Here is a 22265-nt window from a genome sequence, read left to right as displayed (position 1 = left end):
GGTTTGGCTGTAATCATCTGTCAGTCTCCATCCTAGCTGCAAACTATCCAAAATGGTAATTACTGAACTTTCCTCAGTAACAATAATATTGTTCCACTTGGGCTATGATTCAGACAAAATAATGTTCCAAGGCTATCTGTTAGAAAACAGAAGTTTATGGGAACAGACAGTGTTTCTGATAGGCTCAAGGGGAGCTTAATTGCCCAAGAGTCATTAATCAAGACAGAGGCCTAACGCGAATAAGGTCGCAGAGCAGCCTGGGGAGGAGGAGAGATGCACCAACACAGCTGAGATACATTATTTCAGATGTAGGAAGAGAACTTGAAGTTTTCTACTCCAAATCAAAGCCCAGGTCTCTGTCTTTTGCATTGCTAGGTTTAAAGTTAAATGAAGTTGGTAAGCACAAAGAGTCTTCTGAATGGCTGTTCAGGTCAAGGTATTTCAGTTTCTTCTGTGGGTTTTTTTTGGAGTGGAGGGGTCAGGGTGTGGTATTTCAGTAGGAGCCATCATCACCAAAAGCCCAGACCACAAGTGAGGGAGGCTATAAATATGGTTTTGCAACCAAAATTTGTTGATGTGATTTTGGTTATTGCATTTAAGAGGGATACACATAAATTGAAGACTGTAACAAGTACAATGAAAGTTCTAGAATCAAAAATATATAATAAAGTGGGGTTGTTTATCTTAGTAAAGTGAACACTGGTAGGGGAGAGTGGTGCCTGATGATTTTCAAAAACCATCATGAAGGAAAAGCAATGATAACTGCAAGGAAAATTTCAGGGTAGAATCAGGAAAAGCCTTGTCAGGATAAAGAAGTTCCTGGGAGAAACTGCCAAGTTTTCATTACTGGAGCTTATTAAAACCAAGAGAAATGTCTATCAGGAATGACTTAGGCATAGGTGCTTTGTACTAGGAAGACAGAAATACAACAGATAGATCCTTTGTCTGTAAGGCTTAAGGTATAAATCAAGCTAAAGTGCTGTTAAGGTTTTAGGTTGTATTCCTTTTTATCCTTGGCCTCACTTTCTTTTGTCACATGCACCTAAACATACACACACACACACACACAGAGATATTTATTGGTTCAGTTCTGTTTTGGATGACTGGATTTTTTTTGGTTTTGTTGTCACTTGTTTTCTCTTGTTGTGCCTTAACTGTCCTGTAAGTAGTAGACTGAATCTTGCCAATCAATTTGTTGTGTTTTGTTGCTTAATATTGCTCATACCCCTGCTAAAGGTTTTTTTAAGGGATCTCAAATGCTTTTTCGTAACACTGGAGAGCTCAACACTATAACACTGCATCAGTGGGCTTCCTATTGCTAGTATATTTACTTTTTTACTTTGAGATTTTTCTTTGCATTTGATCTCATCCCCAACATGCATACTGTAAGGTACATATATATATATGTATGTATACAAAAGTGTGTGTGTGTGTGCATGTAAGTACATATACAGGTAAAGTTTTCTAGGTTACTTAGATTCTTCAGTTCCACTGACTTCCAGGCAAGCTGTAAGTCCTCAGTGTATCTAAAACTCATACAAACTCTCTCATATGGTTTTAGGTGAACTCTGGCACCTCTATGTAACACCATGAACTTGAAACTTACTTCTTTTGGCTCCAGACTCTGGAAATTCAGATGTAGTGTTCCAATTAACAACATTCCCTGAAAATAAAGTAAAAATAAGCCAGTTGTTTGCTTGACCATAGCAAGCACTGTTTTCTCCAAAATACCTCAGAAGAGCCTATATATCCTACAAAAATTTAATATAGGAATTAATTATTAAGAAAAAAAAATTACTGGCTAAGCTTTCTTTTCATCATTAAGATAATTCTCATCAACTACCTTCAGCAGCAATAGGACTCCCAATGACCCTCTGTGAGACAGTATTTAATATTTCTATTGATTAATCAGACATATATGATACTCATGTAAAGCTTGCTGTTAACAGATGATTTTATTAAAGGTTGGCAGTACTTTCCTGTTACAGATCCATTGATTTGCCTTGTTTGTCAAACAAAATAATTTCATTGTAGCTAACTGCACTGTGGTGCACCTGGGAAAAAAAAAAATACAGCTACATCTTCATGTTAAAAAATGCCTTGGAAGTAATCGCAGAAGAATGTGCAGAAAACTGACTGAATAAGAAACCTTGATAAAATGCTAAGGCAAGAGGAATTAGCATTACCTTTTGGGGGTCTGTAAAGGGAAGACAAACTAGAATGGAGGAAGTTGTCTCACCTCTGTATATCTAATACTATAACACTAAGATTTGCTTGCTAATTTGGTGTCTGTGTTTACAACAAAATACTTCAGTATTCAAAGAAAGTCACAGAAAGGGATCTAGATGCTGGAAAGTTAACATTGTGGTAGGTGTTTTACAGAGTTTGGCATATTTAGTTTGCTGAAGAGAAAATTCACAGATTATGTACATACTGGTACCTGAAAATTGAAAAGATATCCAAGAAGAGTGCAAGTCAGTCTCTGTGAAAAGATGTAGTAAGGTCCAGTGACTGGAATGATAATTTAGACAAATTTAAAAGAGGTAAAAAGTTTTAGATGCAAAACAAGTCACACTGCTAGCTGATCTCATCACAAGTCATCAAATAACATATAAGCTAAAGCCTTGAAATTCATGAATGTGAATTTTCATTCTTCCTTTGTGGGACATTGTAAAATCGTTTCCTGGATTGCTCTCAATACACCCATAAGACGTACAGGAATGGTTTAGCCTCACTGAACTTTGGGGACCACTCCCAACAAAACAAGGCAGGTCATAGTACATGTTCTAGCCTTACACCTCACAAAAGCATTACCCAATCTATAGAATTTAAAGGAAAAAAAAAAAAAACAAACAAAAAATTACCAAAATTACCAAATTCTGAAATTACTAAAATTGGAACTTAAGACAGGCTATGTTTTTTCTAACCTTGCACAGCTGTAGCCACAGGCTCACTTTTCCAGTCAACAGAGAGACAAGAAGGAGCAGTCCACCTGGGATATTTGACACCCATCTGAAGGTGAACCATACCGTACAAGTGTTTGCAAGGTAGGCATTAGGTGAGAGGAATCCCAGCCACACCCCCAGTCTCCCACAATGAAAACAGGGAAGTGTAAGAAGGCACACTTCCACTATATTACTTTGGTGTTAGGCAGGTAACAAATTTCTCTTAATGTGAGGGCTCTCCATTTCAAGGCCTTTTGGAACTGAGAAGTCCTGGCATCTGACAGACTCTGAGACACTGAGCCAGTGTCAGCATTAAACAAAATGAACATATAAATCTCAAAACAAAAACCATGCATAAAATATTGCTATTCCTTTGGGATGTAACTGCACAATGTTCTAATCCAAAAAGTGTCGCCCTGAAAACTCAGCTTTGGAGCTTGTTGACATAGTTTCTAAAGAACTTTCCCAGGACAGTAACTATAAACATAGATATGTGTACATTCCTTCTGTTACACGTCTCTTGATGGACATCTCTCACAGCCAGTGTGGTTGGAAAGGTGCTATCCTGACTATCCAATCCCTGGCCATGGTCAGAAACCTATAAATTATGAGGGAAGAAATAAAGTTCTCTCTTTCCTTCATCATATCTTGAGCTGCGTCCGTGTGACTTATTTTGTGTCCAACAGCAACAAAAAAGTATTTATTTAGGGACAGGCAATACTAATTGCCTCTAGAACAAAGCTGTTGCCTTGGGAAGCACACGACAGGCATAGAGAGCTCTCTTCTGTGGAAGGCAGATTTCATTAACCCACACTTGGCAGTATCTGAGTGTTACTTGGCCATCTTTGAGTAGCAGGAGGGCCGAGGGCACTGAAGCAGCCACCCCAGCCATGTGCCCTCCAGTGTTGAAAGGGGATTTGAGGCAGAGGACATCTTTCGGCAGCTTAACTTAAAAACACAACCAACTGAAAAACCAAAGGTTAATAAAGGTTAAATCTTCAGGTTTTAAGACTACCACGTCTATAGTTATGCCAAAACTTAATCCTGTTTATTATATAGTCTAGGAGCCGGCAGAGCACGTACCACGAGTGATGGGAACGTCAACGAAAAAAAAAAGGTGCTACACACAGGAAGGCAGCTGCCTTCCGTGGTAGCCTAAGGAAAGCCCGTGGCTGATCATACGGTTTTGTTTTCTATGGAGGATGAGATGAGGAATGCCGACGTATAGGGAACGGACCAGGGATGAGCCCGTGGGCAAGGAAAGATCAGCCTTGTCCGGACCTTTCCTCAGGAACCCAGACGAAAATCCCTCAACAGCAACCTCCCCCTCCCCTCAAGCCCGACTCGGGCGCACATGGGCCCCGGCGCGGCCCTCCGGGGGCGGTTCCCGGGCAGCCCCTCACGGCGGGGTCCGCGGCGGGGGCGGGGGCAGCGGGCAGGCGCCTCCCCGAGCGGCGCCCCCGGTCCTGACGGCGCTTCCGGGCGGGGGAGCCGGGATGTGCGTCCGGGTTGGGTCGGCCCCAGCGAGCGGTTTCCTCTCGCCTTCCCTCTGTCTCCTCTTCCCTGCGCCCCTCCGCCGACGTGCCCCCGGAGTGAACGCCGCCTGCCCGCTCCGTAAGGGGTTGGTGAGAGGGGCCGCGGGCGGGCGGGGATCGGAGCCGGGGCGCCCCGGGCTGGCGGGAGCGGGGCCGCGGGAGGGGCCGGGGCGGCCGAGCCTCCGCCCTCGGCGTGGCCCCTCGGCAAGGGCCGGGAGGTGTCGGTGGGATGGATGGCTGCGGAGACCCGTGGGTGGCTGCTTCTGTTCTCCCCCAAAATGGCCATGCGGCTTCCCGGTGCTCACGGGGCTTGCCGAACTCCGGGTAGCCCGGGTGTAGGCTAATGCAGTCAAGGTACATCATCATACATCATCTGAGCGAGCCGAGCGAAGGGATCGGATAGCTGCGCTCTGCCAGCACGGCTGCGAGTGTGGTGGTGGGCAGAGCCTTTAAAACGGGAGCATTTTCCCCTCCTTCGAAAGGAAGGTGATCTGGTTCTTGGGAGAAAATTTGGCACTCTGCAGCTGCAAAATGTTACTGTGATGATATCCCGGCATAGCAAAACGTGGGGGAAACTTAGCTTTTATCAAGTGGGCAGGGATAAAGTTGTAGGAAGTCTGAGGACGGCCAAAAAAGACTTCAGAGCCTTGGAACAACTGGTTAAGGGAGCAGGAACACAAGCGGTGTTCTCTTCTGGCCTTCCAATCACAGGGAATGAAATAGGAAGGAAGAGGAGGAGCCGAGTGCTACAAGGCAGAATTTTGGTTTTTTGGTGGTGGGTCAGTCTACACAACAACCATGCCTACTGGTAATAGATGTGGTACACCTGTTTCGAAGGAGGAAACCACTTTTACCAGAATTAGTGGGACTCAGAGCAGAGTGTGGGGAAGGCATGCATTTGAGGGATGGAGGTTCAGAGGGTGGTGGTGAGTAGATTTAAATCCATCTGGCAGCTGGTTGCTGGTGGTGCTCCCCAGGGCTTAGTATTTGTGCCAGTCCTGTTTAATAACTTTACCAACGGTCTTGATGAAGTGATTGTGTGCACCCTCAGTCAGTTTGCAGGTGACACCAAGCTGGGTGGGAGCATTGGTCTGCTGAAGCATAGGAAGGCTCTGCAGAGGCATCTGGACAGGTTGAATTGATAGTCCAAGGCCAATTGTGTGAGATGAAACAAAGCCGAGTGCCAGCTCTTATTTTTGGGTCACAACAATCCCATGCAGAGTGGCTGGAATGGGGCCCGGCGGTAAAGGACATGGAGGTGCTGGTCAACAGCAGCTGAACTGAGCCAGCGTGTGCCCAGGTGGCCAGGAAGGCAGGGGCATCCTGGCCTGTGTCAGCAGTAGTGTGGCCAGCAGGAGCAGGGCAGGGATTGTCCCCCTTGTACTGGGCACTGATGAAGCCACACCTCAAATCCTGTGTGCAGTTCTGGGACCCTCACTGCAAGAAAGAAATTGAGGTGCTGGAGGGTGTCCAGACAAAGGCAATGAGGTGAAGGGTCTAGAACACAAGTCCTATGAGAAATGGCTAGGGCAGTTGGGGTCATTTAGCCTGGGGAAAAGGAGGCTCAGGGGCAACCTCACTAATTTCTACAAGTGCCTGAAAGGAGGTTGTAGATAGGTGGGGGTTGGTCTCATCTGCAAGTAATAAGCAATAGGACAAGAGGAAATGGCCACAAGGTTTGCTAGGGGAGTTTTAGGTTGGATATTAGAAAAAATTCTTCACTGGAAGGGTTATCAAGCATTGGAACAGACTGCCTGGGGGAGTGGGGCAGCATCATCATCCTTGGAGGTATTTAAAAGATGTGTGTGCATGGCACTTAGGGACATGGTTTAGCACTTGGCAGTGTTGGGTTAAAGACTGGATTTGCTGATCTTTGAGGTCTTTTCCAACATTAATGATTCTGTGATTTTGTAGTTCAGTGCCTCCATTTCTTCCTCATTAAGAAAAAAGCCACCAAAACACCAGTGAAATATCTTTGCAATAAGCCAAATAAATTATTCTCTACTTTCAATTTTTATTAATTTTCAATTAGTGTCAGACCAAACCTAGTTAAATAACTTGCCTGAGGTCACTTCAGCAGTCTGTGACAGAGACAGAAATAAATTTTACTACCTATATGCACCCTAATCTGTGTGATCATCTTGCCTCTTGCTTTCTATTCACAGCATTTTTATGAACATAATAGCTATTTACTTTGTTGACAGAATCAGTAGTTTCCTGAATAAACCAGAGAGTCACCTGAGACGCAAAGATGTTGGAAGAAGATATGGAGGTGGCCATCAAGGTGGTAGTAGTAGGAAATGGAGCTGTTGGGAAGTCCAGTATGATTCAGCGATATTGCAAGGGGATTTTTACAAAAGACTACAAGAAAACTATTGGTGTAGATTTCCTGGAAAGACAGATCCAGTATGTATTAAACAGATGACATACTATTGATTTTTACCTCTATCTCTATTTCTTTTTCCTGTTGTAATCCTGAAATTTACAAAGGCTTAGAAAACAAGGTCTGCTGTTTCTGAAGCACACTAAAGGGAGTTGTTTTCTGTCTTGCACTGTGGGCTAAAGTTATATCCTTTATTCTCCATCCAAAAGTTAAAATTATAAATAAAATCTGGAATCTCTGCCATACAAAAGCTCTTTGACGAGTTTGCTTTGTATTCTACCACCTGTTGATTATTTTAAATTTATTTTTTGCAATTTCTTGTGAAGTGAAACTGCTTAATTACAAAAATTTACAAGAATTAATTAATTACAAGAATTACAAAAATTTATTAGCCAATATAGAAAAAAATGACTGTGAAAACATTTGTTACAGTCTTTATGCAGTATAAGTAGATAATACCCAATTATGTTCATAAAGTGGAAAATTTCATAATGAGCAGTAAGAAAATTCTATAAATTCTGCAAGCAGATTAAAAAGACAAAAGCACCATTCTTCAGGCACCTAAGTTTTGTTTCAATGTCTATCTTATTTTTCATTGTAGAGAGAAATGTAGAGGAAGTAAGAGGAAAGGAAGAGGAAAATGTAATACAGATTGTCTGTAAAGAGCATATAACGTAGTTGAGGGACTGTTGCCATAGTATGTTATGAAGGTGAATGAATATTAATATAAGTTACATTATGTTTAAATCCAGTTAAATTTGATTTGGATTACTCTTACAGTGTAGAAACAGAAGTATTTCCACATTTCCAATTGTTTTGATTTGTTGCTGTTACTGCATTGGTCACAAACTGTCTTGTTTATTTCAGAGTTAATGGTGAAGATGTCAGGCTAATGTTATGGGACACTGCAGGTCAAGAGGAATTCGATGCAATAACTAAGGCCTACTACAGAGGTGAAAATACCATGTTTGTTAGTTGTTGGGTTTTCTTGGTCTGCACATCTAAAATATTTTGTATTAAGAATTTTAGTTATTTCATGTGTGTGCAAAGCATGTTTAGTTCAGCTTTTCAATTCTTAAATATCTTTTCTCCGTGTGAAAGTTCCTTGTCTTAATTATGTCCACTTTATGCAGTTGTGCCCTTTAGAAAACATTGAATGAAATTAGACAAATACCTGCACAGAAACTGGATGGAATTCAGTTCAAACAATCCGATACAAATGTATATTTTTCCTCTAAAAGTGTTTCATTACTTCTGTGAGACACATATTTGTAAATATTCCAAAAACTATGGATGAGGCACATAGTAATTAATCCAAGTAGGGGAAAATCCACCAGTCATCCCAGAAAGGCAGTTTAGAGGGCACAGCAGTTCTTCTGCTAGTATAGTCTTCCCTGAATACGTTAAAAAAAGAGCAGTGAGAAAAGCATATTTACTTCATAAAATAAACTGTATTATTTTTGTAAATGCAGCTTATCACTTTAGCCAGTTACAAATTGCATATTTAAGCATTCTTTGCTTACAATTTAACAGTGGTTCTGTAAATATTTATCTTTGTCATTTTTTAATGGGAGAGATACAAATGACTTGGCAAAAATTCTGCTGTTCAGTTCTTGCAAACTAATTACCTGAGATGGGGGAAAAATATATTGCTATGGTATAAAATTGCCTCATTCAGAGATGATTATGCCAAACTGTTTCAGGTTATTACAGTCTTACAATCTTTTTATTTCATAATCAGTTTGCTAATAGGTGGGTTTTTTTGGTAATACTTCTCACTGTTGCCTGTGATTGATGATTACTATTTCCTCAGAAAAAGATCTTCTTTTGTCATGTGGATATAGATAATTTACAGATGACAAGTTGAGCATATGAATTTTAGATGGCAGTAGTCGATTCTCGTGGAGCTTCCTTTTTACTGTCCTGGCCCTTGGTCCTCTTGTGTGCTTTGCTGCCCCCACTTGTTTCAAGCCAAAGACTTTTTCTCCTAATTACTGGGACTGATAGGCTGGAATATGGAGAGAAGAACTCAGAAGTACACCTACTGGCCTCACCACAAGCAGCCTGGTGGTTTAAAAACAAAATAAAAAATCTGCATGAGTATCATGAAATTTTGGTCGTGACTCATGCCCAGTATAGTGCTGTGAGATCTCTGCCTTGGAGTTCTTTGTACAGTTCTTTGCAGTGAAGTCAAACACAGTCAGCCTGTACACATTGTGGCAGCATGATGTAATAAATAGTTCCAGGTGTCAGATACAGGGCCTGCTCTAAGCTAGACTTAGATTCATGAAGGACAAGGGAAATTGGAAGAGCCTGGAATGCAATTTTGGTCTAGCGTCAGCAGTCACACTATTTTAGAAGCAAAGAGTCAAGCTTACTTTGGAAATGCTAGGATTTTGTTGCTAATTATTGTTGATAAGGGGAGAACACCTCTAAGATAGGTAAGATAGATACTGGCTGTTAATTTAAGGTTTTCTTCACTGAGGTCACTGTCCCGCTATGATTGCACTGGGGCTCACATACTCCCCTGGGACACTGTGTATTGTCAGTTCTTCAGTGCTAACACAGGAATGCTTCAGAGCCTGTCTCTGAGTGTTTCTTGTCCAGGGACCAGATTCATTCAGCCTTGCAGAGAAAGAGACTTGGGGCTGACAGTGGATTTGTCATGTGGTTTTCTACATGCAGACCCCAGCATATTTGCATGCCCACGATCACACAGTGCAAGGAGTCCATCAGCCTAAACTCAGAGTTGAAGGAAGCACTGTATGTATTTAACAATTTCTTTTTTTGTATTGTACCATGCATCTTCTCACCAGTTTGTTTGTGATTGAAGTCAAATATTTCTCAAGGCAGTATTTGATCATTTCTTCATGCATGTATCCTCTTCCTTCTGCTACCACTGGTACATCTTAAAGGTCCTTGTTAGGTTTTTGATGGAAAACAGACATCTTGCTCATTAGTGTGTTACTCGGTTGCTGACTAGTCAAATTGTCAGGATCCTCATTTTGCTGAAAAATAGTTCATTCTTTGTAATAAAGCCTTCATAGGATTGCTTTAGTTTGCATTTGTTAACCTCTTTTGTCTGTAGCAAATATGATAATGGAAGGCCTGCAATACTGCCCTGGTACAGTCCTTTTAGTCCTTAACTCCTGTTAAGGAGACATTAAATCCTGCTGAGCCTGTTAAAGACAGACAGGATCCACAGAAGTTAGAACATCAGCAGTAAACAAGAATTTCTGGGTGATGATACTGGATTTTGATCTCAGAGTGAGATTGAACAAGTCACCATCAGTTTTATAGGTAATACATGCTTTCTATCATAGCCCGGAAAAGCTGAGTCAAAGTACTGAGTGAAATGAGTAGAGTCAGGTATAAAGCCCTGTGAGAGTCTCCTCGTGGCAGGGAATTTCCTTACCCTTTTTCTATTACAAAATCTTGTACCATTATGAAAGTAAAAAAAAAGTGATTATGGAGTCTATGGGGATAGGATTATCTGCTGAGTAACTTTGAGACCAATTCAGCTGACAAGCTCACTCTTTACTTAAGTAGCACTAGTCTCTAAATTTTTTTCTGAATTGCTCTAGGTATAAATATTATGTCAGTGATTCTGCAGGCAGTTGAAACATTTTAAAATATAGAGGAATTATCAATGCAGTAATTGCACACAATGTCATTTTCTTCAGTACTTTAAGGAAGCTATGGAACAGCTTCTTACAAAAGAACTTTAATTTAAAATATTCACTGAGAACATCATGAGCTGTTATGCTCCTGTTTGACACTATCCTGAGCCTTTGCTGCTGGTGCTGGTTGTTGTACATAATCTGTTGTACGACAGAGGTAGTGTATCACTACATTAGTGGATGACTGAGATAGTAATGTTACTGACTCTTGAATACTGTCAGTGCCTGCATAAAAAAAGGTGTTTACATGGTTAAATTCTAGGGTTTGTCTCCTTTTTTTCCTCCTTAGAACTCTTAGATGGATATTATAATTGCTCAAATTGTTCATGTTTTCAATAAAATACTGAATATTTAACAGATTTCTTGATGATTAAAAGAATATAAAAATCTCTGCCCTGCAGAATCTGCTGTTGAACTCTGTTGCCCTACTAAATTCTGCACTATAACGAAGCACACTTCAGAAAGGTCACAAATGGTACTGTTTTGCATTGAACCTGAGAGGAAAACTGCTTTTTTCTTCTTTTCTTAAATAAGCATCTTACAGAGTTATTGGGTTAGTTAAGTCTGATACTTACAATCCAGCGATCAAAAACTTTGGCAAACGTTTGGAAATACACAATGACAGGAGTGTATAGAATTTGTCATTGTTGATGACACTTTGTTTTACTGTTGTTTGTTGTAAAAATCTTGAGGGTCCTCAAAAACATTTCAGTTTGATTCTTAAAGCCTATCATATACTTCCCTTTTGACACTAATATGGGCGAGCTGAGGTATTTTTACTGTCCTTGGCCACTGCATTCTACCTGTACTATATGTAAATTGAATAACATCTGATGTAGTATTCTGCCTTCTCTTCACCTACTACATGCTAGGGCTTTTCCCTCTAAACTTACTGTTACCTGTGGTAGGATTCAGAAGGAATGGGTAGAAGGAGAAAGATGAAGTGAAGGTACCTTAGTTTGGAAACTTCACAAAGGATTTCTTGGTCTTAAAACTGAACAAAGTGATGTTTACACATGGTTGGGAGTATTTTAATAAATGCTCTCATCTCCATTAAGCTACTTTGTGAGGTAATAGGCAATTACAAACTAACCTGCCTTGGAAAGAATAATGAATTTTACACCTATGTCACAAGAATTGCATCAGAATAATTGCATGCTTTAGAGTACATTGTGGACAGTAGGGAAAACAGAATTTTACAACACAAATAATAGGGGAAGTTATGGAAGGCTGCATTGCTGCTTTTCTACTGGTAGAGCTTCAGTTGAAGATCTTAGGGCAGTTCTTACTGTCTTGTATAAAACCATACCAGAAGGGTCTTAATATGCATGCGGAAGAATGTTAAAGAGTGTAGGAAATCTTTTTCAAGATAGACTCTGAACCTGGCTTTAAAAAAGTTTAATAAAAGCAAACCTAGTAAGAGAACTTGTATGCTTTGTGTCAGAGAAACACAAAGATAAACAGAATACAGGAATCATGGATACATGGTGAAACTCAGAGGTAAAATTCATGCTGATCAAAAATTTTTCATGCTCTATGATATTAATTTGAGATGTTCATCACAAGATTATATTAGGGTCTCAAAAACACTGGCTATCTATTCCTTAATGCTCTGTTACTAAATAACTAGAATATTGAAGGCATATAAATAATGACGTGTGGAAAGAAAAGCAGTTTCTGAAGAATGACAAAGGGCTACTGGACAGTCAGAAGACCACACACTAATATTTCAGCTGTGGAGTACCTTCTCAGTATCCATGGAGTTTAACTATTGTTTATTTACAAAACCATAACAAAAGGTTTTGTATAATTTATTGTAGTGCGCTGATAGAATTATTAGATTATCTGATGCTATTAATTAGAAACACACTGTTTATTTTCCCCAAAAAGCTACTACCAATTTAGTTGAAATAATCACAACTTCACGTGAAAGCTTTTTAAAGTTTTCTTCTTTTCAGAATTCAAATTACTGTACCGGAAAGAATAATGTGAAATGTTCTTGACAGATGCAGCATATAGGAAAAAATTTTCCCTCTGGCCTCCATTAGTCTGTAAAGCAGCAATAAATGAACCTCCCCTTCCCTTTTTCCAGCCTTTCCAGATCTCCTCCTGTTCTTTTCCCCTGCATACATTCAATATGCTAGGTTTAAAAAATACCTTTAAAGGTAACAGACCCATAGTCATCATGAAGATGTCTGTAATGATCAAAATAAAATGGCAATGAATTTTCATTAAGGGAATCTATGACCAGTGGTTTCACACAAGCTGGTGGTAAAAGTGCATGTTTATGGTAAAAAAAAAACAAACTTGAAAAATCCCTCATATTTTAAATACATTACAATTTATTTTTTTCTATTGTTTATTGGCTAATTTACGTATTTGTAATTTATTTGTATATTTCTAGGAGCCCAGGCTTGTGTTCTTGTGTTTTCTACAACTGACAGAGAATCCTTCAAAGCAATCCCTACCTGGAAGGAAAAAGTTGTGACCGAAGTTGGAGACATTCCCACAGTTCTTGTGCAGAATAAGATTGATCTTCTTGATGACTCTTGCATAAAGAAGTAGGAGTTCTAGTGTACTACTTTTTAAGATCAGTAGGTGCCCCCTGTGTACACAGGTTTTAAAAAAATAAGTCTGTGGGGGTTTCTGGTGAAGACAGAGAATCTGGGTTGTCCCACCTGTGTCCTGCATCCAGGTGTGCCCTAGAAGCACATGGTGCAGGTGTTGCTGCATGAGTGTAGCTACTTGGGCAGATGTGCTGCAAAGCTAGGAGCTTTCTGTTTGTTTCATGCTGCATCCTGAAGCCAAAACCAATAGAGGAATGACATGTAAAGTTTGGTTCTGGCATAATATGAGTCACACCCTTCTTTTTTTTTAAACTCAGAAAATGTGAAACTATAAATTTTCTCTCCTGTTAAAATTCAGTTACTTTTAAACTGTGCTGTGCACCAGTGAAGGCACATTATCTGTTTGGCTAGTGAATGCTTGCTAATATTCTTTGCTTTCTTTAATTTGTTTTTTATTATTCATTTTTATCAAAACATTGTAACTATAGAAATATGTGTGTGGTAATAGTCTCAAACTGCATGGTGCTGAATATTCCTTGCTGTATTTTTCTTCACAGATTTTATTGTCAGTTCATTCTGCCCTTGTGTATGTGACCAGTTTCATTCTTGTCATAAAATCAGCTTAACAAATCCTTTTATTTACCACAGCATTTCATGTAGAAAATAGTGCATGATGAAGTTGATCATTCTCCACTTCTTCAATTTCTATCATCTTCCTGAGAGATTTAAATTATTTCTTCTTTTTTGTTGTTTCCTGCACTGGCTTTCTTTGTTGTCTGTTTGCTATCATTGATGGCATAAATCAGCTTCTACTTCCTCTGCAAAGAATTCTGAGGATTTTTCAAAGGAAAAGCAAAATTGCATTTGAACTCCTCCTTTATTCATGGTATGTCACTTAGGTTTGGTTCTCAGAATACACTGTCTGCCTCAGTAACATAATCTTTCTGATGATGTGATTTTCCTTAGGGAAGTATTCATAAGTTTCTTAAACTTGAACATAAGTTCTTTCTCACATCACAGAAAAGAGTAATTCTTGGTTTAATCTGTGCACTCATCTGATTGCACAGCACACTGCTTCATTAAGATATACTTACGGATTACTTTTTGTTGTTGTTTAGAATTTGCAGTGATAGTGCTGTTAATTACCTTAACTCTTCACTGTTGGTGAAACCCAAGCCTCCCTTGGGTTTCACCAACACTCTTCTTTGAACCCTTATGAAGTTTTATTTAATAAAGTCAGTAAATACTGAAATAATTCTTTTGAGTCATAAAAAAACTGCATGTAAATAATTTCTTTTTATAGTGGAGATATTGTAAAGAAATTAAGGATTAGGTATTTTTTGACTGTCTTGAATTTCTCAACTCACTTTGCCACGTTTAACTTACAAGGAAGCATTTTGTTTATAAGAATAAATGCTAACAAATGAACCAAATAAGGACTTACAAAGTTGTCTTGTGTTGTGCAGTGAGGAGGCAGAAGCGCTGGCAAAGAAGCTGAAGGTGAGGTTCTACCGAGCGTCTGTGAAGGAAGACCTGAACGTGAGCGAAGGTAGGAGGAGCTGCAGGTAGGGCGTGTCCTGCCGCTGCTCTCTGGCCCCAGCATCCCCCGGGCTGGAGCCAGCTAGGGCTTACACATGGTTGCGTGCTAGTGGCAGCCCTCTTTATATTCCGTAGCAGCATGCCTTAAACACAGCTAAAATTACCTGGTGTCAGTGGATTAGACCCATCTCTTTGTGCACATCTTTCTCTTCCACAAACACGCACAGCTGCAATGTTTACAAGTGCCAGTGTGTTAAGGCTCCTTAGTCCTAATGACTGTCAGTAAGCACGAGCTTTTGAAACAAATAGGCATAGAAGTTCAATTATCCCAACATACAAATTATTGAACAGATTATTTTGTAATTGTTAATAGTTACTAAATAATTGATAGAAACAATTATTGTATATTTTAGTCTTATTTAAACAAAGTACATTGCATCTATTGCAGTGTTTTGTCTACTGGTGATATTTGATTAGTTCCTAAGTACCACTTTTAATGTACTTAATTTCATAAGAGTAGTGCTAAAATTTTGAGTCTCTGTCTTTTGTGGGCTGGGTTTGAATAATCATGAACTATACTCCCTAATGATATATTCTTGTTTAATTAGCCAAGATTGATAGTGAACCCCCTGTTTTTTCTCTATTATTATGATTCACCATGAGAAAAATCTGTGAGAGAAAACGTAAAACTCTTTTGTATCATCTTTAAATGAGCTGAGTTACAAATGTAAATGATCATAACACATCTAGGCTCTGAAAATTCTGCTTTAGTTGTATATTTTTTCAGATTCCTAGGTCAACTTTTTATATTCCAGTAGAAATGAGGGTAACATTAGTTAATTAGATAAAAGTTGTTGCCAAGTTTTATTAATAGATTTACTTTACATAACTACTATTTTTCTAAGGCTTCTTGCAAAAAATGTATATATGAAATTCCTACATAATTGTAAAAAGTTGCAAGTTGCATTAATTGAAACATTTGGCAATATGTGTGTGCCTGTTTTTTTTATAAGTGTATTGAGGTATTTCTGTGCAAGTCTTCAGTACTGCAAACTGTAAGAGCTGGACAGACATTGGAGTGACCTGGATTCTGCCTAGGCACACAGACTTGCCCAGAATCACTCACCAGGTTGTGCTAAACCTGGGATGTGAAATGCATTTTTGTCACCATGCAGAATTTTTATATAATGGCATTATAAAGATGATGATTATTTTTAAGCATTTAGTGATGTACCTTTTTGCTTTTTAACTTTTCAGTTTTTAAGTATTTGGCTGATAAATATCTTCAAAAGCTCAAGCAACAAACGGCAGAAGATTCAGAACTAGTACATACAAGCAGTAACAAGATTGGTATGTATACTATAAAAAAAAAAACCTCTAAAACCAGTATTTTGTGCTGTTTGTGAGACCATCAAAGCTTGTGGTCTCATATGTTTCCTTATGGAATTAATACAATGTGAATCAGGGTCTAATTATTACCTCCCTATCTTAGGCTATCATCTCTTTCTGTAAAATAACTTTGTGACTTTGAAGTTACAAGATGATCAAACTGATATACAGAAGTTACTAGCTAATGCTTGGCTCTAGCTAATGCTTTTACTAAATTAATTTAAAGAAGATTGTACAAGAATTTGAGAAGGATGCTTGCTGGTTTTTTTTTAATTAGCATTACATAGCATTGCTCATCTCAATGTGGACTTGTAAGACTCATGGGGAAAGAGTCTGGCATGTAATCAGAAGGTGTTCACAAGTTGCCTTCTGTAAGAAAACAATGAACTTCTGTGGTTCTTTAAAGCATTTCTGAGTCAGGTAATTTATTTTTCATAGAGCAGTCCTTTTTAATTCAGGGGAAAAGGCCTTTTACTTTATATCAACAAAGTCTCTGAATTTTATATCACCAGGTTTTTCTTCTATTATGTTACTCAACTAACCACAACTTTGTGCAGTTAGTAACATACACATACACAGATGAGTGCATATGCTGCCCTTCAACTGCACAGATAAATACCAGCTCTAAATACTGCCTGGCTGGTAGTAATTGCAACTGTCTCTACTTCCAATTTAGCTGAAAAATTAACCCAAAATAGATTTAAAAACTAGTGTACACATTTGAGGTGCTGTCCTATGCCTTAGCAGGTGTTGTGTCTAAAATGTTCATGTATTATGCTGCAAGCAATAAATAAATACAAATACTTCTCTTCTCTGAATTCTGTAGGTGTTTTTAATACATCTGGAAGTCACTCCAACCAAAATTCTAGCACTCTCAATGGTGGAGATGTCATCAACCTTAAACCAAACAAACAGAGGACCAAGAAAAACAGAAGTCCTTTTAGCAACTGCAGTATACCTTAGACCACTTTTGGAGGAAATTAAGCAACTCAGAGAATTGGATGAAGTTGTGCAATTGAATACAGAATAAAGCCAGCTGTAGAGGTATTTTTACCGGTGCTTTAGCAAATCTTGTGCCTCCTTGACTGAGGGTGGATTTAGACGAACTTGCTGATGCTTTGGGTTTGTTGTGTGGCGAGAGACACCTGGTGGCGACACACAGAACCGTGGCTGTCTCGTGCACTTTGTACAGGTTAGGTGAGCCTTTCCTTTTTCAAGGAATTTCTTACAGAACTATGAACTAGGTTACTGTTGAATTTCAAAGCACATTTAATGTAAGGATAGTACTTACACGTATAGGTACGGACTGTAATTCTATGGCCCAAGGTAATGTAGCAACCTTGCAACTAAATTTCAAAGAAAATATTAGAGTGGTTAGTCTGGACACTACCAAGATAAATGAAGAGCAAAAAAACCACTACTTAATTTTATGCCTGACCATATTAATATGGATTCTGGCAGTCCTGTGGGTGCAAGATCCTTGCATTATATATATGTGTGCTAAGGTGTATATGTAGACATTTGGGATGAATATCTATGCTTGGTTCCAATGTGTACATTACTTGGAGATCAGCTAATGATCATCAAATAGCATCTTCCAATTGTCCTTTAAAAATGTTGCATTTCAGAAGAGGCTTTCCAAGCTGCCACTGTGTGTGTTTAACTTGCTATACTTCAGGCCTAAAAGCTTAGATTTAAAAATGTATGGTGCCAAAACTGCTCCTTTTTACCTAATGCTATGCTACAGATGTTTTGTAAGTTTGTTTTTCTCAGTTGTAACGGGTTGAACAAATAACACTAATAGCTGTTCAGAAGGAACACATAATCATATTCTTCTTCAAATTTGATTGTTGTATCCTGTGTTGTCTTACAAAAAAGGAATTTTCAAAGTGGTGTTACAAAGTATTTATCTAATTTGAATTTTTTTTATAGATACCATAAACTAAGTTACAGGGATCCAAAAAATTGCAGCTGATTATATTAGGGAGACATTCTTGATTGTTGACTCAGATTTCAAGTTAAGGAAATCTAATTCTGCAAGATGAGAGATATGGCAAAAAATTTTCTAAGTGCTTCAGTAATTTTATGTTTTTAAATGTTCAGTAATTTTATGTTTTTAAATGTTTATTCTAAACATTTTCAGATGTTTAGGAGCCCAAATCTAACTTCAAAGTTATTTGGGCTAAGGCTCCTAAATCACTAAGGTGCTTTTAAAAATGCTAAGCAAGATACCTTTTATTTAGCAAAAATGAAGACTTTATAATCTTCTTCAAGAGCATGCATACCTTTTAAAAACTATCCATTTTATTTACATGTTTTGTATGGTATGATATAATTTTAACTTTCTAAGATTTCTACAAGTCTGCCAGTGACAAATGCAAAATACGCTGCTTAAAAAAAATCTGTTTTAATAGTTTTATAAATGGTGTATGAGAATGAAAATTGGTTGAGTGATCCTGTATATTTTTGAAGGAAGGACTTTTCACTATGTGAATTCATGTAGGAAGCTTGACTGACTTTGTTTCTAAGTCAATGAGTATGAAAACTGAAATGTATTCTTATTCCCACTGTCTGCAGGGAGAGAAGTGAGTGGCAAGTTATGCACAAACACTAAAGATCTCTGAACTCTGTATTTTATGTTTACTGTATTAGACTTTGTACCGAGTACTGCAGTTTCTTTGACAAGCTGTTAGAGATCTGTTGCTGGCAAGAAGGAGGGCACCCCATCCCTTTTGCTACTGCAGCTAAACCACATGTTCTTCATCATAATGTCTCCTGTATTTTCTCTTGGATAAAGGCCTCCATTTTTTAACAAGTGCATTTAATCACTCTATCTGTAAATGGAGTCAAGTCCCATCTGTCTTAGCAGTTTAAGAAGTGAGGTACTTGGGATAAGATGACTGAACATCACGAGGCCACCTCACAACTTAGGGTACAGTGTATGCATGAAAAAAATTGTTTTTAATATGGAAACTTCTACATTTCATTGTCTATCTGCAAGTTTCATGGGGTTTTATTCAATTTTCCTGAAAAACAAACGAAACCACAAAATGTGTGAAACATCTTTTTTGCCTTGTTTGACTTCGTATAGCATACTGAAAAGTAAGTCTTTATTATGTATAATGACAATTTGTACTATTTTATGTTATACTGTGACACACTGTACAATTAATATAGGCTGTTTGTATGTAAAGTATGTCACTACTGTTTTTAATGACTCAGCAGTAATTTTCATAGATGGAGACTTGACAGACTTGATAAATTTAAGACATATTGAAATGTAGTGCATATACTTTAATGTAGGAATAGTTATTTGCAGCATTGGGTAACAGTGAGTTTTCATTTTACTCCCCTCCTAAATCTAAAGTGGATCTTTATTTGCTGAGACTTTGCAGTGCTTGTTCTCCAGTATGACTGAGATGGAAAGTGCCCAAATTAGCATCTTTTGGGAAGTGCCCTGCATGTACACTGCTTAAAATTTTTGATTCTTACTGTGTAGATGTAAACCAAATGACTTGGCTATTGCAGGAACCCTTAGGTATTCACATCATTCTTCAGCGGCACTAACTCTTGCCTTTTGGAAGAAGAGACATGCCTAAATGTTTTAGCACTTGTGTTGTCCCTCATGAATAATTTTTTATTACAAACATTATTTCATTCTCCACTCAAAGTGTACTCATTAAAATATAGTATATTTTAGTCAGCAAAACCTGCAGGTATGGGGCTGGTAATAAAAATGCTCTTCTCTTTGCACCCCTGGGACTGCGTGGTGGGTGAGTATGTATCTCTTACACCCATGATACCCTGCATTAAGAGCTTGTCCCACAAGACACAAAATTCATTGCACTCCTGTATATTTTTGTATCTCTTGAATAGCTTAATGGCTGTATTATCTTGATTTTGCCACAATTCTTTGCCCTTGGCTGATACAGCTACTGTTAGCAGAAAACTTTAGTGATTGTTAATGCCTTAGTGAAATAGGGATTCACTAAAGAGTATGACACTACAGCTTTGTCACTTCTGTGTTATATCCATTCAGTGAATGGGTGTTCTCCCAGTACGTGGGGCATCGTTAGATGCAAAGCAGTAATGCTAGGGATGTATTTCCAACTGGAAATAGAAAATCTCAAAGTTGTATGACTGATCACACTAATTTTTGTGCTTGTGTGTGTGGTTAATTAAAAAGAAAATTAAGTATTCCACTTCAGACAATTTTGAAGCATTATTTTCAGTGTTTCATAAGGCCAGACTTTTACAGTCAAAGTGCCCGAATTATCACACTGTCAGTCTCATTTCCTGTTTAATTTTTATGCTTCAGTAAAATATAATTTATTTTCTTCATTATTGGGCTGCAGCACATCTGGCATGAGGTTTTCCTTCACATAATTTTTGTGGAGGTGGGATAATCTAAAGAACACTGAGCAGCTGACCACGCAGCACTCTGAGGGGTTATGTGGGGTACGTGCACAAGACTCAGCAAGCCTGCACTTGAAGCTGTCCATGCACCCTTCAGCTGAGAGCTCCAGGTGTTAACAGGGTCAGTGATCTGCCCTTCTCGGTGGGAGTTCATCGTACAGTGAGCCAGTACATATGCTGCTCTCATTCCAGTGACACTACCTGAGCCCCTGCTGCTCTTCTACATGTAGTCATAGAGCTTCGGTTGAAGCTGCAGAACCTGAACACTAATTGTACCAAAATTAGAGTGCAAGAATGGTCCAGCAGGCTTGAATTCATCAAAACTACCTTACCATCTTTTTGTAGGAAGCAAAAGCTGTGCAGATATTCTTTCTAATGCACAAATAATATTGAGACAAAAAAACAACTCTCTGTTAAATATGGCATTCAAGCAGGTAATCAAAATTATACAGTGAAAAACACAGCAATGCTTAGATTTAAAATGAAAGGTGCTATAATGGAATAAGAGAAACCTGCAAATGTTCCATGTTGCAGTGTTCTATATGAGTTATCTCAAAGCCAGGTGAGTCCTAGTACTGAACTAGGCTCATTCTCAGGTTTCTAGAAGGGTAATACAGATAAGTAGTTTGTCAGTTCTGCCAAACTCACTTAAGTTGATAAGAAAAACTAAAAATTACTGTGGACCCGGAGGAACACCATTCTCGTTGTGAGGATTAAGATGCATTGTTACCAATGGCTTAAATGCAACTGGCTAAAAGAGGAAATGTACATAACTGATTTTATCACCATCATGGTCTCAAGTAAATGTAACAGATTTGTAGAAAAAAAGGTCATCATACCATAAATCCTTGATCAGAAGAATCAATGTTTAAAACTGAGTATCTTGTGTATGCTGTTCTGTAAAATCCCTGCAAATTAATTCTGCTGTTCTCTTGTAAGTGACACTAGTTGCATCATGCAACTTAAAATGTTTGTTTGCTTGTTGTTGGGTCTGATATAAGTCACTACTTTTGTGGTTATATTAATTTGTGAGTATATTAAATTTCAAAAATTGCTGTAACTACAAGCTGTGCAACCTCAGTCTGAGAAATGTGTGCTTGATTCTTGTGTGTGTTTCCAACAGCTGGCATCCAAGACAGCTCATGAGAGCACTCAAAGGAACAAGTGTGGACACCCCAGTCAAATAGAAATGGTGTTTCTTAGCTCTTGCCTCTGATTTACCATGGGATAAAAAAAAATAGGGATTCTTTTCTGCTCTTTCTGGTCGTTTTGGTTTTCATGACTGGTTTGGCCAACACAGTGACAAGGTTTAAGTCAAAGATTGTAGACATTGGAAGTGGCATTAAAGTATTATTAATATGTCAAAGATGCCTAGTACATTTTATATTTATGAAAATAAACAGGTAATAATCACTCACTAGTGATTGTTGGTTGGGGGTTTTGCATTGTTTTGGTATTTTTTCTTTTGTTTCAGTAAAACACAAATCAGCCATCTGTCTGCTTCTTTGCCCAGGTATCTGAAGAATATTGGAAGTAACATACTCCTGCTCCTTCTTGCATACAGTTTTGAACACAGAAAATCAGTGTGTTTGATTAACACCCTGATTAAGGATTAATTGGCAATGCTTTAGGCTCATTACAGAGGCAGTGGACTAGATGACCTTCATTGGTCCCTTCTAACCCACCTATTCTGCAATTGTGTGATAGCTGTAAGAAATAAAAATTCTTTCAGGTGTCAGTACAATGAAGAATATCTGAGAAAGAAAACAAAAAAACCTTTTGTCTGAGTAACCTTATAATGGCCTTAAAAA

The 22265-nt window shown here is 38.4% G+C and overlaps 1 protein-coding gene across 1 annotated transcript; it reads left to right on the top strand.

The window, feature by feature from the left end:
* Positions 1–4429: 4429 nt before the first annotated feature.
* RAB23 (RAB23, member RAS oncogene family) lies at positions 4430–21862 on the top strand. Its single transcript, XM_058836616.1, has 7 exons — positions 4430–4566; positions 6685–6886; positions 7731–7816; positions 12948–13104; positions 14577–14659; positions 15907–15999; positions 16865–21862. Exons 2-7 carry the CDS (start codon positions 6732–6734, stop codon positions 16999–17001), a joined length of 711 nt encoding a protein of 236 aa, XP_058692599.1. The 5' UTR covers positions 4430–4566; positions 6685–6731; the 3' UTR covers positions 17002–21862.
* The last annotated feature ends 403 nt before the right edge of the window (positions 21863–22265 follow it).

Source organism: Poecile atricapillus, chromosome 3, assembly GCF_030490865.1.
Source record: "Poecile atricapillus isolate bPoeAtr1 chromosome 3, bPoeAtr1.hap1, whole genome shotgun sequence".
NCBI lineage: Eukaryota > Metazoa > Chordata > Aves > Passeriformes > Paridae > Poecile > Poecile atricapillus.
Note: the sequence above shows the minus strand (reverse complement) of the source record. Positions and strands in the feature narration are given on the sequence as shown.

Coding starts and splice junctions, on each gene's coding strand:
- RAB23 (XM_058836616.1), top strand. CDS start 6,732: ATGTTGGAAGAAGATATGGAGGTGGCCATCAAGGTGGTAGTAGTAGGA. Junction 7,817..12,947: donor AACTAAGGCCTACTACAGAG/GTGAAAATACCA, acceptor GTATATTTCTAG/GAGCCCAGGCTTGTGTTCTT. Junction 14,660..15,906: donor AGACCTGAACGTGAGCGAAG/GTAGGAGGAGCT, acceptor TTAACTTTTCAG/TTTTTAAGTATTTGGCTGAT.